The sequence below is a fragment of the Quercus suber genome, unplaced genomic scaffold (assembly GCF_002906115.3).
Source record: "Quercus suber isolate HL8 unplaced genomic scaffold, Cork oak 2.0 scaffold_616, whole genome shotgun sequence".
In the NCBI taxonomy this organism is placed as follows: domain Eukaryota; kingdom Viridiplantae; phylum Streptophyta; class Magnoliopsida; order Fagales; family Fagaceae; genus Quercus; species Quercus suber.
Genome location: NW_027070059.1, coordinates 388,403 through 402,974, shown reverse-complemented (window position 1 = coordinate 402,974; position 14,572 = coordinate 388,403). Strand labels below are relative to the sequence as shown.

At 34.0% G+C, this 14,572-nt stretch overlaps 4 protein-coding genes and 1 long non-coding RNA gene across 5 annotated transcripts; 1 reads left to right on the top strand and 4 right to left on the bottom strand.

Annotated features, from left to right (window-relative positions):
• Positions 1 to 114: 114 nt before the first annotated feature.
• Positions 115 to 1,307, top strand: LOC136064050 (uncharacterized). The gene is made up of 3 exons (XM_065765216.1): positions 115 to 245; positions 856 to 990; positions 1,094 to 1,307. The coding sequence occupies exons 1-3, from the start codon at positions 117 to 119 to the stop codon at positions 1,286 to 1,288; spliced, it is 459 nt and encodes a 152-aa protein (XP_065621288.1). The 5' UTR covers positions 115 to 116; the 3' UTR covers positions 1,289 to 1,307.
• Positions 1,308 to 1,446: 139 nt separating this feature from the next.
• LOC112000035 (V-type proton ATPase subunit G) lies at positions 1,447 to 5,240 on the bottom strand. Its single transcript, XM_024032137.2, has 4 exons — positions 5,109 to 5,240; positions 3,356 to 3,468; positions 2,429 to 2,529; positions 1,447 to 1,910 (listed from the first exon to the last, which is right to left on the bottom strand). The coding sequence occupies exons 2-4, from the start codon at positions 3,441 to 3,443 to the stop codon at positions 1,767 to 1,769; spliced, it is 333 nt and encodes a 110-aa protein (XP_023887905.1). The 5' UTR covers positions 3,444 to 3,468; positions 5,109 to 5,240; the 3' UTR covers positions 1,447 to 1,766.
• A 2,846-nt stretch (positions 5,241 to 8,086) lies between these two features.
• Positions 8,087 to 8,466, bottom strand: LOC136064052 (proline-rich receptor-like protein kinase PERK1). Its single transcript, XM_065765219.1, has 2 exons — positions 8,454 to 8,466; positions 8,087 to 8,358 (listed from the first exon to the last, which is right to left on the bottom strand). The coding sequence occupies exons 1-2, from the start codon at positions 8,464 to 8,466 to the stop codon at positions 8,087 to 8,089; spliced, it is 285 nt and encodes a 94-aa protein (XP_065621291.1).
• A 139-nt stretch (positions 8,467 to 8,605) lies between these two features.
• On the bottom strand, positions 8,606 to 10,018 carry LOC136064056 (uncharacterized). The gene is made up of 2 exons (XR_010625705.1): positions 9,952 to 10,018; positions 8,606 to 9,093 (listed from the first exon to the last, which is right to left on the bottom strand). It is a non-coding gene; the product is annotated as an uncharacterized LOC136064056 (long non-coding RNA).
• A 101-nt stretch (positions 10,019 to 10,119) lies between these two features.
• LOC112000025 (WPP domain-associated protein) lies at positions 10,120 to 13,874 on the bottom strand. Its single transcript, XM_065765218.1, has 4 exons — positions 11,117 to 13,874; positions 10,547 to 10,673; positions 10,311 to 10,412; positions 10,120 to 10,155 (listed from the first exon to the last, which is right to left on the bottom strand). The coding sequence occupies exons 1-4, from the start codon at positions 13,870 to 13,872 to the stop codon at positions 10,120 to 10,122; spliced, it is 3,021 nt and encodes a 1,006-aa protein (XP_065621290.1). The 5' UTR covers positions 13,873 to 13,874.
• Between the last annotated feature and the right edge of the window lie 698 nt (positions 13,875 to 14,572).

Sequence of the window (14,572 nt, the reverse complement as noted above, 5' to 3'; positions counted from 1 at the left end):
AATCTAGATTTAAGTTATCACTTGTGTATGATGACAAAACTTGGGAAGACTTTGGCTAAAAGTAAGGAAAAGAAGGACTTTGGCTAAAAGTAANGAAATGGAGTGGTGTTTCAATTATGGTTGAGGCCTTCTCTCTTTTGGCGGTTGGGACATCACTAATTGGCACACTCTTGAGCTTCTTCGAGTTTTTTAAGGAGCAACTTAATAACTTCACATGGCAATTTCCCTCAACACAACTACCACAAGTAGCCTTCATACCCTTAGTTAGGGAAAAACTTATGTGCAATTCTTTATATGCATAACTTAAGTTTCTAATTAAATTCAAACACCTGGATGCATTGAAAAAGGTCTGTTTGTTTTAGCAATGATGTTTTCTAGAAAATGAGTCATTTTCCACGAAGCATTTTCTATAAAACTATCTCATTTTCCAATGTTTGGTAGCAACTTTAAATGAGTTAAAAAACAACCTCCTAACTTCTCTTATTTAGCTTGCTGTGAGATAAAGTTGTTTTCCAAAAAAATTTAATGGAAAACAATCTTTAAAAATAAGTCATACTTTTTATATTGACCAAATATAGTTTTCCTTTAACTCATCTTTTTTTATGCTACCAAACACTGGAAAACATGGAAAATATCTTTAAACAATGTTTTTCATCAAAACAAACGGAGCTTATACTGCATTGTTCAATGTAGAAATATGTTTGAATTTAATCAAAGAAACTAAGGTATGACACTCAAGAAATCGTAAGTTAATTATCGTAAGTTAATTCTTGAGTGATAAGTTACTCTATTCCCTATTTCACATATTAACAACACAAACCACTAAAACTGAGATGCTGTGTATAAATATAGCAGGGAAACAAGCTTTTTGGACTGAGAAAATGGTGGGGAAGGAATAAAAGCCTCACAGCAATGACAATGGCTGTCACTCCAGCTCTTTTTGTGTCATCTACTGTTCCAGATGCATTCTCAGCTGCTACTGACATTGCTGTAAGTATAGAGAGGAGGAAATCAAATAGAAAATCTTAGTTGCAATGACCGATGTTTAGAATCATGGTTAGATTTTTACTATTTCTGATTTAATGTGGAATAGGGGGGCTACTGTATGACAATTCTTTATGGAGTTCTTCCACCGGCAATGGCGTGGGCAATGCTTAACAGAGAAGCTGAGGATCCTGAACAAAAGGCATTTTCAAAAGCTAGACCTTTACTCCTAGGAGTAGGGCTATTTGCATGTTGTATAGTGATAGAGCAAGTCTTGCAGGATATCCTATTATTTGGCTCCTAGTGAGATCAACTTCTGGAAACATGATGCAAATAAATTCTCTAAAGCTCCTGCAATTCTGCTTCCTCAAGAATAAAATATCAAATTCCTTGCATTGCTATCCATTCTTCAACACTGAATTTCATAAATTTGATACATGATAGTCTCTTCCCCATTAACTATTTCACCAAACATTATTTTTATTAGTGGCCAAAGCCATCAAAAATGTTACAATAATCACATCTGAGCCAATAAACTATTAGAAGTACATTCCATGAGTGCAAATAGCACTACTACTCAGAATCATATAGCATTGAGCACTGATAAAATAATAGCACATAGTGAATTGCTTATTTTAAAAGGTACATAATCAACTCATAAACATCATAAATATATCTGCCTTAGGAAATACACACAATTTTACTGCCGCCAAACGAATTCCAAATAGTAAAGTATGGAAAAAGCGAGAACATCCAAGCACCCACCAAGCATATCCAGGAGTTTAGTTCTTCACAGTGGTCACCTGCTTCAGAAGCATCTGTACGACATCATAGGATATCCTTGCAGCCTCTGTCTTCAGGTGATGGATCTTTGTCTCTGTTTCTTGTTCAAGCCGCTTCACATTAGCACCTGAATCCCCACTACTCTGTTTGACAATACATGAAAAAAATTCCAATTACCACATCAATAACACTTAAACAGAACCACAGATGGGCATTAGAATTCTAGAGTTCACCCACATCATACAAACAATCCAGAGAAATCTAGATTTAAGTTATCACTTGTGTATGATGACAAAACTTGGGAAGACTTTGGCTAAAAGTAAGGAAAAGAAAATTAAAGGACAATTTGGATGGAGACAAAAGGGGAATTTACATTAGTCAAAGGCATATCCATTTATAGAAATAGAAATTATGGAGATTTGCCCACACACTGAAGCTTTTCATGATATTCAATGATCACAAAATACCCACTGTAAGCAACAAAAGTGTCTGGCATACAACCACGTCAATTTTTTGAAAATATCAGAGGTTTAAGTTGGACTCACTGATGAATCAAATTTGGCAGCTGAGATTTGAAACCGGTTGTTGAAGTTAATCTGATATTACTCTCACGTGAAAGGATTTTAATAATCAATTTCCCTTACTTTGTTGTTACACTTACCTCTGCAACCTTTCTCTGAAACTCACGTTCTATCTGTGCACGAAATTCAGCAATATCCTTATCACCCTCTTCTTTTGCCTGTTTCAATCTGGCCAATTTAGCTGGAAAAAGAAAGGGGTATAATAAGTACCAGTGTTTCAGCACTAAACTCGAGCATACATAAATAGACACATGCACATCATCTTCCATGTCCAGTCCAAAACTTAGGTTTCCGAGCAAAAAAGTTCTTAAATTAACATGTAATAAACATTTAACAATGTCAACTGTTGGTCTCATGCCATCTAAAGAGAATTAGAGGAGTCATTTGAATTCAATTCAAAGCATGGGAAAGATGAGCAACAGTGAACAAGATGTGGAATTGGATCATGGCAGTAAAATGTAAATAAGAAACATTATTCCCTATGACTTGACAGAAATATGCGACCAAATGGTACTAATTGGTGGAAAAGGATTTATATGGCCAATCTCAACTAGTCGGGTGAATGCTAAATTGTTTTATTTAAATTTGTGTGAGCACCCACATGATCATGTTATCAAATCTTACTGTAATGCCAAAACATGGTTTCATAGTCATGACAATCCAACTCATGACACTATACTCTGATATAACTCTAAAAAAATCTTACGTGTGCAAGAAAATAATAATAGGACTTGCAGTCTCACACATTGGGAAGATATTGCTCCAAGACTCAATTCCCAGATAATTTGGCATATCCTGTCCACTCAAACACACTAACTTGAACTCAGCCAGAGCCAGGCAAACATCATTAGCTAACTATTCCGCCAGCAGTTCCATTTACCCACTTTCTCCCATTAACCAAATAGCTAGAATGTGTAATTAAGCATATGCATGTAGACCCTAAATATCAGAAACCATACAAGTACAAGCATACCATAATTTAGGATAGAGAAGGAGAGATTATTTACCATTTTTTGAGGCATTGACAATTTGCTGAGCTTCTTGTTCAGCAGCCAGCAGTTGTTGAATTCCATTCTGTCCTCTGTTGGCTTCCATGATAGACTTGCTAAATGCAGCCAAACTGAAATATAGATATACGCTTGATGAACTTAAATTTCATAGCATGAGAATACAATAATAAGCTGATAAGCTTCTTTCAAGGAAATACACATAGGGTCATTTACATTCAAAATCAGGGGCCAATTATTGGTATCTCATATTCTGTTAAAAATAGGTTATGATTATTGTTGCCTTAAAATTGTAACCATTCCAGAATTATCCTCATAATGCAAAAAATTACATGATTTAAACTGGTTTCATGAGCAAGCATGATTCCATGACTGTAACCAACCCACCTCTAATTTTATGCATAACTACAATATAGGACATCCCCCTCTTTATGCACATCTGCTAATAGAGGTGTGAACAATTCCCAAGATGGATCACCTTGACTCTAGCACTCTAAAGGGTGAACCATTGGTAAACCGGACCAAGTATAAAGCAATAACATGGCATAACAAACTATCCAAAGGTTATAAAATAGTTTAGGCCCAATGAGTTAATGAAAACTAGCAGAAGTCTGAACCCACATAACTATCAAGTGAATCACCACCTCCAAATATTCAAAAGCTACTGTTTTTAATCAAGACCAAAAAAAACAAATGCAGTGGGGAATTATTAAATGCTCGCTAGCTATTGAACTTGATGGTGTTCATGTAGTACATAGAGAGAAAAACTACAACAGCTAAAATATGGAATAACATGAAAGAAACAAACTGAGTCCAATCAACATGACGTGATTTTTCAGTAAAACTAGATCAACTCTAATAAATTACTCTGTCTCGAAAGTTATGTTCTTAGAAATGGTGAATTTAATCATTGAACCATTAGTCTAACAAACTCTATCTAAAAAAATTGAAAATTACCCACAAAGAAAACATGACAAATTGGTACATTACTTGATAAATCCTAGATGAGTTTTCATGTCTACAACTAAAAACTTGTATTTTTGCCAAAATTTCTAACTTAATATTATTTCAATAATAAAAAAAAAATAAAAAAAATAAAAAAAAAAAACAAAAAACAAAAACAAAAAAAAAAAACAGCTAAATCTATTAGGGTATAACAACATCCTCAGCCTCATATAGTTCCGGCAAGGAATTCAAAATTTAACTATTCAGGAAGCTAAAGAGATCCACAAGCATTTCATAAGCCTAACCCATTTTGCAAATTCTGATAACTACAAGTCTACAACGAATGAAATTTGTATCTAATCAAAAACTCATTTCACATTTTCACCAATCTAACTAACAATCTTAAACATCACCTCATATGATCATCCACAAATAACCCACTTTCAATATAACACATTTTACAAAAGAGAGATAATCTAACAATCAAATCTGGGTCCAAACTACCCATTAATTTTTTTTTTTTTTCTCACTAAAGAATGTTAAAGGTTGAATTTTTCTCCAAAACCCATTTCCTAAAGTGTCTAGTAAACATGAATATAGCCCTTAATCCATCTTTAGATTCAATAACTAAATATTCATATCATGGGATCAGGAAAAAAGTATAAACCTTTAATCAAAGATCTAAGATTAGTAAATGATAGTATTAAGAAGTGATCAGTAGCAAAGGCAGATGTGAGAATTAAGAGACAAATTCAGGCAAAGTGTTAGAGAGAGAGAGAGAGAGAGAGAGAGAGAGAGAGAGACATACCTTGAGAAACAGTGTTTGGTGGTGAAGAATGGAAAGCAGAATTGCGATATTTGAAAGCTTATTTGAACCTTTTCTTGACCAACCGGAGACGGTGAACGTAATTACCCAGGGAACTTGTAATGACAAACTTTATGTGGAAGCTAATAAGGCGAAAAGGTTCGTCTTAGTAAGCAACTTTTAGGAACGAAGTCATCATTAGAGTTACAAAAAGTACTTATTACGGCGAAAGATTTATTTACGAAAAATTTGACTTGTGTAAATTTCTGGGATCTACACGTAGGAAAATAGATCATGGTCATCCACATGATGATAGAGAGGGGGAAAATTTAAGTGAATATAAAAAATAATAATTTAAAAGATTGTAATTTTGCAGGATACATGTTTGAGAGACGATTTTCGGCAACCTTGTATCTGCAATTGCAACATATAGAGTAAGGTGGCAGTTGAAGAGAAGTGACAACAAATTATGAATTAGGCCAATCATGTGCAACAAATTATAAATTAAGCCAATCATGTGCAGCAATTTCTAATTACAAGATTGCAGCAAATCCTCCTTCGATATACTTGGCAGGTATGTTATAGTTGGCAGCTGAGTTATGTTGCTAAATCCTAAATGTGGGAATAGAGAGGCTGCTTTATTTGGCATCTCAATTCTCAAAGTATTTTCTGACACTGCAAAATATTTTGAATTCAATTGGCATATTCTAGTGTTATGAAAATATTGTGACATGTTGTATTATTAAAGGATTTGTCCACTTTCTCTTCAAAAAAAAAGGATTTGTCCACTTTTTTTCCTTTTTTTGGCTATTTTGACTGATGAAGTGATGATGTATACACTATACAATTTATAAGTTAATAATGAGTAAAATTCTTATTTTCTATAATAATAAAAAAGGGTTAAGGTTATATCCTTTTTCATATAAATTTAATCAGATAAAGAATCAAAGATAATAGATGTACAAGTACATCCTGCCATTTACCACCAGGCTTTGTAGCTCAAGTGGTACCCGGTTTACCATGAAACCGTTAGCTCGGGGGTTCTAGCCCCCGCACCCGCATAAACAATTACCTAGCAAAAAAAAAAAGTACATCCTGCCATTTACAAGAGAAGGAGAGGCCCAAATGAATTATAACGAAAAGCCCAAGCCAACCACAAAATTACTAATAGTTGCACCAAGTTTTTGTTTTGATCCAACCTTAAGGAGGATTTTAATTTTCCCAATAAGGTTGAAGCTTTACCCTGGTTTTGAGTCAGAACTCAGAAGACACCTATTGTTTGCCTTGAATTAGATCAGGAAATGTTAGTTTTGTGATCAATCAAAAACCAAGTTTGATTCTTATGTTTAATCTCATTTTAGGTTGAAACCTCAGCGCACTGCTTGGCAAACAAATTGGTATCAGAATCAAAGCAAATTAAAACAGCCAAACATTCCTACAAACAGCCCCAAAAATTGAAAACAAATAAGAATCCCTCGCAACCTCAAAGAATAGCTCTCCTACCTGCATGGATAGATCATAGAACCATGATTTTATCCGGAGAAAAAAATTTATCATTCAAGAATAAGAAATATAGTAGCATTCAAAGCTAAATTAATACATGAAAATTAAAATGAATATCTATTGAATATTAGTAAGAAAATAAACAAAAGAAAATATACAAAATTATTGTCCCTTAATTAATACATTTTAACTTAAACATCTATTAAGCTGGCACTTAAACGTTTTTTTTAAAGAATAATGCTAGAGATTCAAACTATTTTACAAAAAAATTTATAAACTGCTAATATGGTAAATGATTATTAGTAAATAAAAAAGTAATATTAATTATGAGTCTAATGAAAACCAATAAGAGGTTGATCATGTCAACATTTTTTAAAATGGTATAAAATAGTTTGTGGCTGTGGCTGTAGCATCACTCTTTTTTTAAATCTTGAAATTATTTATGATTGATTATGTATTAAATTTTGCAATAATTTTTCTTTTAATGTATAACATTAAAGAATTCATTAGAAAATCACATTCCATATTATTGTAAAGAGAAATGCTATGTCCACAATATTTTCCCAACAAATTTTAAGTGATAAGTTGTTATTGGTTATTATGGGTGAATAAAAAAGTAATTAAGTTATGGATTCAAATTAAAACCAATAACAAATTATCACTTATAATATGTTGTGAAAATGTTATGGACATAGTAGCACTTCTCTACTATAAAACCTAGTTTTGGTGTCTAAATTATTTGATTTTTTTCTTTTTAAAATTGAAAAGGCTAAATATTTTAATTGGTTTTTTTTATAATCTACAAATAGAATAAGGGTAAAACTTAGGTACAATATAATAGGTTTTTCAATTGAATTCAAACATTTGGTTTCATTGACTAATAAAATAAGAATGGTGATTTTTTTCAAGAATAATTAATTAAAAAAACGATCAAGTATTTAAACTCAATTAGAGAATCTAATTTTTACTCAAAAAAAGAAAATAGAGAATCTAATATATTGGACCTAAGGTTTACTCATCAAATAAAGAGCTTACTTATTCCATTGTATATTTACTATTCTTCTAACTAAATAATCAATTATATATATATATATATATATTCAGAGCTGAGCCAGCTATGGAAGGCTCTAAACGAAGTGTTGAAGTCGGGGAAGAGAAGCAGTAGTAGAACAAAAATATATGCACTAATGCAGCACAGTTTTAAAATGCCCAAAACCCGGGCCGCTGCTTTTCTTGAAACACCATTTTAAAACACAACTCACGTTTTCGCAACAGCCTACCCAAACGTGCTCTAAATATCTACCTTGATACTGTCATCTATTAGCATTTCATCCAAAAGTTTAAACCATTTAAGCTCAAATGATTTTATCGTTTAACTCAACAATGAAGTCAGTCATTATTGTAACAGTAATTACTTTAAAGGTTTAAACAACCGAAGAAGGTGAAAACAAAAGAAATTATAAGAATCCCCTGCAACCTCAAAGAACTGGTCTCCTGGCTGCAACTCCAAACTTGGCTCTTCTTATATTAGAACGCCGTTTCTTGTACACAAGGCCTCCCAAAAACAAAGCTTCTGCTGCAGACATCACTCCAACCGCTATTCCTGCCTTCTGTCCACCATTCAGTCCTCTAGAAGAAGAAGAAGAAGAAGAGCCTTGTGTTGTAGGAGGTGGAACATTAATATTTGTAGGCGGAGGAGGAGACTGAGGTGGAACAATTGTTGGCGGTGAAGAGGGTGTTGGAGTTGGCACTGGAGCATATACAGGCTGTAAAGAGCAGCGTTCTTGCAAGTGTTGAAGTCAGGGAAGAGAAGCAGTAGAAGAATAGAAATGAAACACAGTTTACACAGTCCTGCCATGACAGTAAAAAAAAAAAAAAAAAAAAAACACAACTCACGTTTTCGCAACAGCCTACCCAAACGTGCTCTAAATATCTACCTTGATACTGTCATCTATTAGCATTTCATCCAAAAGTTTAAACCATTTAAGCTCAAATGATTTTATCGTTTAACTCAACAATGAAGTCAGTCATTATTGTAACAGTAATTACTTTAAAGGTTTAAACAACCGAAGAAGGTGAAAACAAAAGAAATTATAAGAATCCCCTGCAACCTCAAAGAACTGGTCTCCTGGCTGCAACTCCAAACTTGGCTCTTCTTATATTAGAACGCCGTTTCTTGTACACAAGGCCTCCCAAAAACAAAGCTTCTGCTGCAGACATCACTCCAACCGCTATTCCTGCCTTCTGTCCACCATTCAGTCCTCTAGAAGAAGAAGAAGAAGAAGAGCCTTGTGTTGTAGGAGGTGGAACATTAATATTTGTAGGCGGAGGAGGAGACTGAGGTGGAACAATTGTTGGCGGTGAAGAGGGTGTTGGAGTTGGCACTGGAGCATATACAGGCTGTAAAGAGCAGCGTTCTTGCAAGTGTTGAAGTCAGGGAAGAGAAGCAGTAGAAGAATAGAAATGAAACACAGTTTACACAGTCCTGCCATGACAGTAAAAAAAAAAAAAAAAAAATTAAATGTACATATGATAATGAGTTTAATTTAGAGAGTATACATATAGCTTTGTGTATATATATATATATATATGTGTGTGTGTGTATATTTCGGGAAATCTGATAAAACAAGAAATCAGCGGAGGTACCTATGAGTTTAAACGTCCCAATAGAGTGACAGATATAAAGGTCTTTGGATTTTCTCTCTTGGGTTATTCTTGGAGGATATATAGTGTATTACGCCGGTTAAATATGAAATGGAAGACTCTGTATGGTTTGCCATTTAGCTTATCATATCATTATCATACACTCAGTTTCAGGACTTCCAAACAGAAAAGGCTTGCAGGCCTGTGGGAATTTAGCTGGCCAACCCTTTTTTCTAGCTGTGAAAAAAATTGATGTCTCCTTGTTATTCTTTTTTGACTTTTGGAAAATGAGAAAAGCGATTGATAAATAGCTTTACCCCTTTTTTTTTTTGGAAGGACTGATGTGATTCATGATATACATGTGCGCAAAAAAAACCTTTTGTAACAATTATACCAAGTCATCAATGAAATAATAAAATAAGTAAACGTCACATGATTCTATTTTATATTCTTTTGTTAGAATTGATCCTATCAACCTTTCACATGATATTACTGGATTGTTATATTATGGGTGATTTGTATAGATGCACGTCTTTGGTATGGTTTTGCAGACACGTTCTGTTGTGCAAAGGAACAATTTGATATAAACAATATAGCTACGTTTTCTTTTTTAATCCATAAAAATTTCCCCTTCTATATGTATGATGGCAAGTATCATGGAACTGTTTTTGAGAGTAGAGATGGACAATTCTAATCTTACTAATTGGATATATGAACAGGTCTTCCAGTTAGTTCCTCCTTAATCAAATTCAAAATGTCAGAGACCTGCGGGAAGAGAACAGAACAATAACCAATAAAAAATTAGAACCATTATGCACCCAATGATTACCTCATAAAAACAAAAGTTAGATGTCAAGAGGCTTATAACTCAACTAGCACCTCTTGGTATTTCCCATAAAGAGGTCTAGAGTTCAAATCACCCCATGCAAGCAGAAAGATGATTAAATGATATATATGCAAATAATGCGACATTATCTTTTTTTTTGGAATGAAAAATAATGTTCCATTGAAAGACAAAACATTACTATACGGTGAAATAAGACCTAATAAGAATGTTACCTCAAAGTACTGCTGCAAAGCTGGTGAATAGTGCTGCAGTGTAGTGTATATCTTCTCAAGTAGTCCTAGAAGGACATCCACTTGATCACCTAGCAAATCTACCTATACCCCAAAACAAAGAAGTAAGATTTTTAGGCAAACGTGCATAACAACAGATTCAAGGAAGATCTTCAGGACATCTATATAGAAAATCAACTTTACATGTTGAAGCCTCAATAAAGATTGTATTTCAGAACCTCAAGTTCAGCCTTCTGCAGATTCTGGCATTTCCTAACAAAGGCCTTCCGGTAAAGCAATTCCTCATTTCTCAAAGAGGCCACTAGCCCCATAAGCGGATCTAAATTGTACTTCACTTCTTCCAACCTATAAATAAGTATTACAGCAGCCTAATTAGTCAAAAAAAAGTACATCTGATTTTGAAAGACAATATAATGTGATTGTATACAATAAAAAGGATTAGATGCATGTCATAGTTATGTGCTAAGAAGTTTTATTCTCCTCAAGCTGGTAGGAAAACAGAAAACCTAAAAAAAACATATATGTTTTACTGTGATTAGTGATATAGGAGAAGTAAGTAATCTGTTTAAATTTATAATCTCATGACTTTCATATGCTAAACTTACACCAGAAAGTAAATACTAGAAAGCAATTTTAAAAACTACTATGATTTCCAAGTTGCAGTCAGAAACAATTCATATAATTCTCAACACCAAAAGGCCACTATCAATGTTTCAGAGAATTTCAAATGAAGTATAAGCAATAGATGATGGTTTACAATGATATAAGTTCATGAATAAGTGAGGTACCTCAGAATGTTCATCCTTAATTTTTTGTGTACCATGTGCTCAAAATCCACTAGCACTTGCATAAATCCCAGGAGAGGTGATAGGATAGAATCTGGTGTATCTAACTGTTCCTCTTCATTATCTTTTAAAGAGTGAAAGGAGGGATGTCCAGCATGTTGAACACCAACTCTCGGAGTCATCTGATCATGACCCTCTTCTAAATCACCAATGCCAACGCCTAAACAAGATCCCAATTCACCTAATAGTGACTTACTCGAGACCAATTGTTGCAAGGCCTTCTCTAGCTTACCGCTTACTGAACTGAAAGTGTGTTCCTCATCAATTGGAAACTCTTCAAATATCTGATGCCCATCTGTCTCTTCACTTTTCAAGCCCAAAAGGTCAAGCTGTGTAGTGTATTCCTTTAATTCAGAACTTGCACTTAGCATCAGATTTTCCTCCAACTGAAAAGATTGTGATAGAGAATCTAGTTGTTGAATTAAATTCCCCTCTCCAGTATCCTGTAGGTCATTATATATCTTATTAGGAGAGAGCATGTCTCCATTGAGATTGTCTTGAATTCGGGACTCATCTTCTCTATGCAAGACAAAGGCATCTTTCACTGCCTCTGCAGTGACAAACTTAAATATATCTTCCCATATTAGACTCTCCATATCATATGCATCTATGCCCATCTTCAATTCCTTCACCATCTCCCTAAATAAAAGCATACAGACATCCTCCTTTACAAGACTTTCTGCACTTAGGAAAAACTCCCTGGTACTGGTAGTGCTAACAATACTTTTGATGGTTTCACCAAAGACTACCCTATCTATCTCTTCTCTATTCAAGCTTTCAGTGATATAACCTTCTGCGCATTTGCTTTGTTCTTTAAAAATTTCCCCGAACAAGGCTGCCTGTAAATCCTCCCCTACAGCACCCTCTACACTAAATAACTTGTTAGTAGATGTTAAGTCTTCTACCAAATTACTAACAGCCCCGATATCTTGAAACTCCAATAATGCAAAGTCACGATTTGAGACATAATTCTTCAATGCCTCGCTAAAGACGATGAAAAATATCTCTTTTCTGATCTGGGCATCAATTTTGTCACTTTCAAAGTTCTCATTCCACTGCCTTACCATTTCCCTGAACACGTCTTTATATATGTCCTCACGTATCAAGTTCTCTAAATCATAGTAGTATGATTCAATGTTAACTTCTTTCATCAAACCTTTGAGAAGGGTAATATGGATCTCCTCCATTATCATGGTTTGCAAATATGCATCTTCTTTGTCTTGTCTTAGCCTCCATATCTCATTTCGTTGCTCTTCCCGTAATACATAAGAAACTGTAACTTTATCAATCTTCTCCCAGACATCTGCCAAATTATCAGTGTTCTCTCGAAATTGTAATTCCCTCTTCTCAAGAAAATTCTCATCCCCATGTGCAGCTTCATGGTAGCCTAAAGTTTTTCCCAGCTTAGTATTCCAATCCATTAAATTGTCCAATCTCACAACAACTTCTTGGATTCTTCTTTTCAGGCTTTGAGTGTCCTTCTCTCTCCTGAATGAAAACTCTTTTTCTCGAAGAATTTCTCGCTTAAGCCAATTCAGCTCTTCACTTTTTTTCTGAATAAAAGACTCATGATTTTTTATCATCTTAGCCACATGGTGACTTTCATCCACTTCTTGTTCCTTCTCAGTAAGCTTTTCCTTATGATCTGCCTCTTCAACTTTCAAGGAGGATTTTCCTGTTCTATTGCAATCATTTTCAGGTGAAGACTTTTCTCCTTCTACATTAGAAATTTTATTGCCTCCTGCAAGTGATGGAGCGGCTGAAGCATTATGTGCCTTAACACTACTCCCCTGCATGTCATTTTGACTACAAAGTGGCTCGAGTTCACAACGCAAGCTTTCAACTTCATTCATCAAATCAGACCAATGCTCATTCAAGCCAATAAGAACTTGCTTCTTCACTTTTGCTTCAAAACTCTCTTGGAAATTCCTCATTAACCCTTTAATCAACACGTAAATTGTATCTTTCTCTATAGACCACCTCCATTGCTGCTCTATTGGCCCTATCCGTGACAAAAAAATAGCACTTTGCATCTTTGCAAAAGCAAGGTCTAAAGTTTCCTTCAACATATCTATGTCTAAGCCCATTTGTTCAATCTTTTTGTTGTCAATACCTCTATTTCTTTCTTCACCTATTAATTTGTAATCAGGCCCAAGTTTTTGTTTGATATTCCGTACCTGTTCATCCACTGAATGCTTCAGTTCACAAAATTCACCATCTCTATCTTCATCCCCAAGAACAAACTCCTCAATCCCTTCACTCTTTGTTCTTTCGAGCTCAAGTTTAGCCCGCAACGAAACCAATTCTCTTTCTTTTAGTTCCAATGCTTGATTAAGCTTCAATTCATTTTCCATTCTCTCTGTTAACTCTCTGTCCTTTTCTGAAATAGCTAGCTCCGACTCCTTAAGACGTCCTTGAAGGCGGTCTCTAATTTCTGTTAAGTCCGCGAGCACCTCCTCCTGATCGCTGTCAAGTACGCAGTTGTCTGTCTCATCTTGTACAAACTTCAGACATCCTTCTAACTGCATTACGGCCAACTCGTAGAATTTTGATATCTCATTCAAGCGCTCCACAACACCTTCTTTGGATTTTACTTTCTCATGTGCTTTATCCATTGCTTGGTGCACAATGCACATCATTGTCGAATCTGTTAAAGAGACTCTAAACCTACCATCCATCCCACCAAAAAACTCATCCATTTCACCCCAAAAAAAATAAAATAGAGAGAATGTCTCACTCTACAATTTTGTTGAATGAAAAAAAAAAAATTAGGAGAAACGAATTCTTAATGTTTAATCAACAGAGCTTGGTAGAATTTTTCAATGACGCGAGTTGTGGGAACTCTAGTATGTCAGTGAAAATAGTTGTATGATCTCTCTTTTCTCATATGTCCCTGAAAAAGTGGATGATTTAATTGACCTATTCTTTAGAGCAAGAAAAAAAAAAAAAAAAAAAAAAAAAAAAAAAATTTTTTTTTTTTTTTTAAAAAAAAAAAAAAAAGCCATTTTGTTATGGTCATCATTGATGTGACGGCAAATTGGTTTTTTTATTTTATTTTATATATTTATTTAAAACTAGTGATAAACCCATGCATTGCAATTTTTTTTTTAGATATTGTTTTTAATTAGTATTATTATTATAGTAATGCATAGAAACTCATAAGTATTGTGATTTAAAATATAAGGTAAAAGTAGCCATTTAACAAAAATATAATCATAATCCTTAAAAAAAAATATATTGTTTTTGCTTCCCATTGTTGCCATCAATAGACATTATCAATGAAATAATGAATAAAATTTATTTATATTATTTTAGTTAATAATATTAACATTATTCATATAACACTTTAGAAAGATTAAAGTATTAAAGTAAATCAGAGAATAAGGTTAGAAATTAATA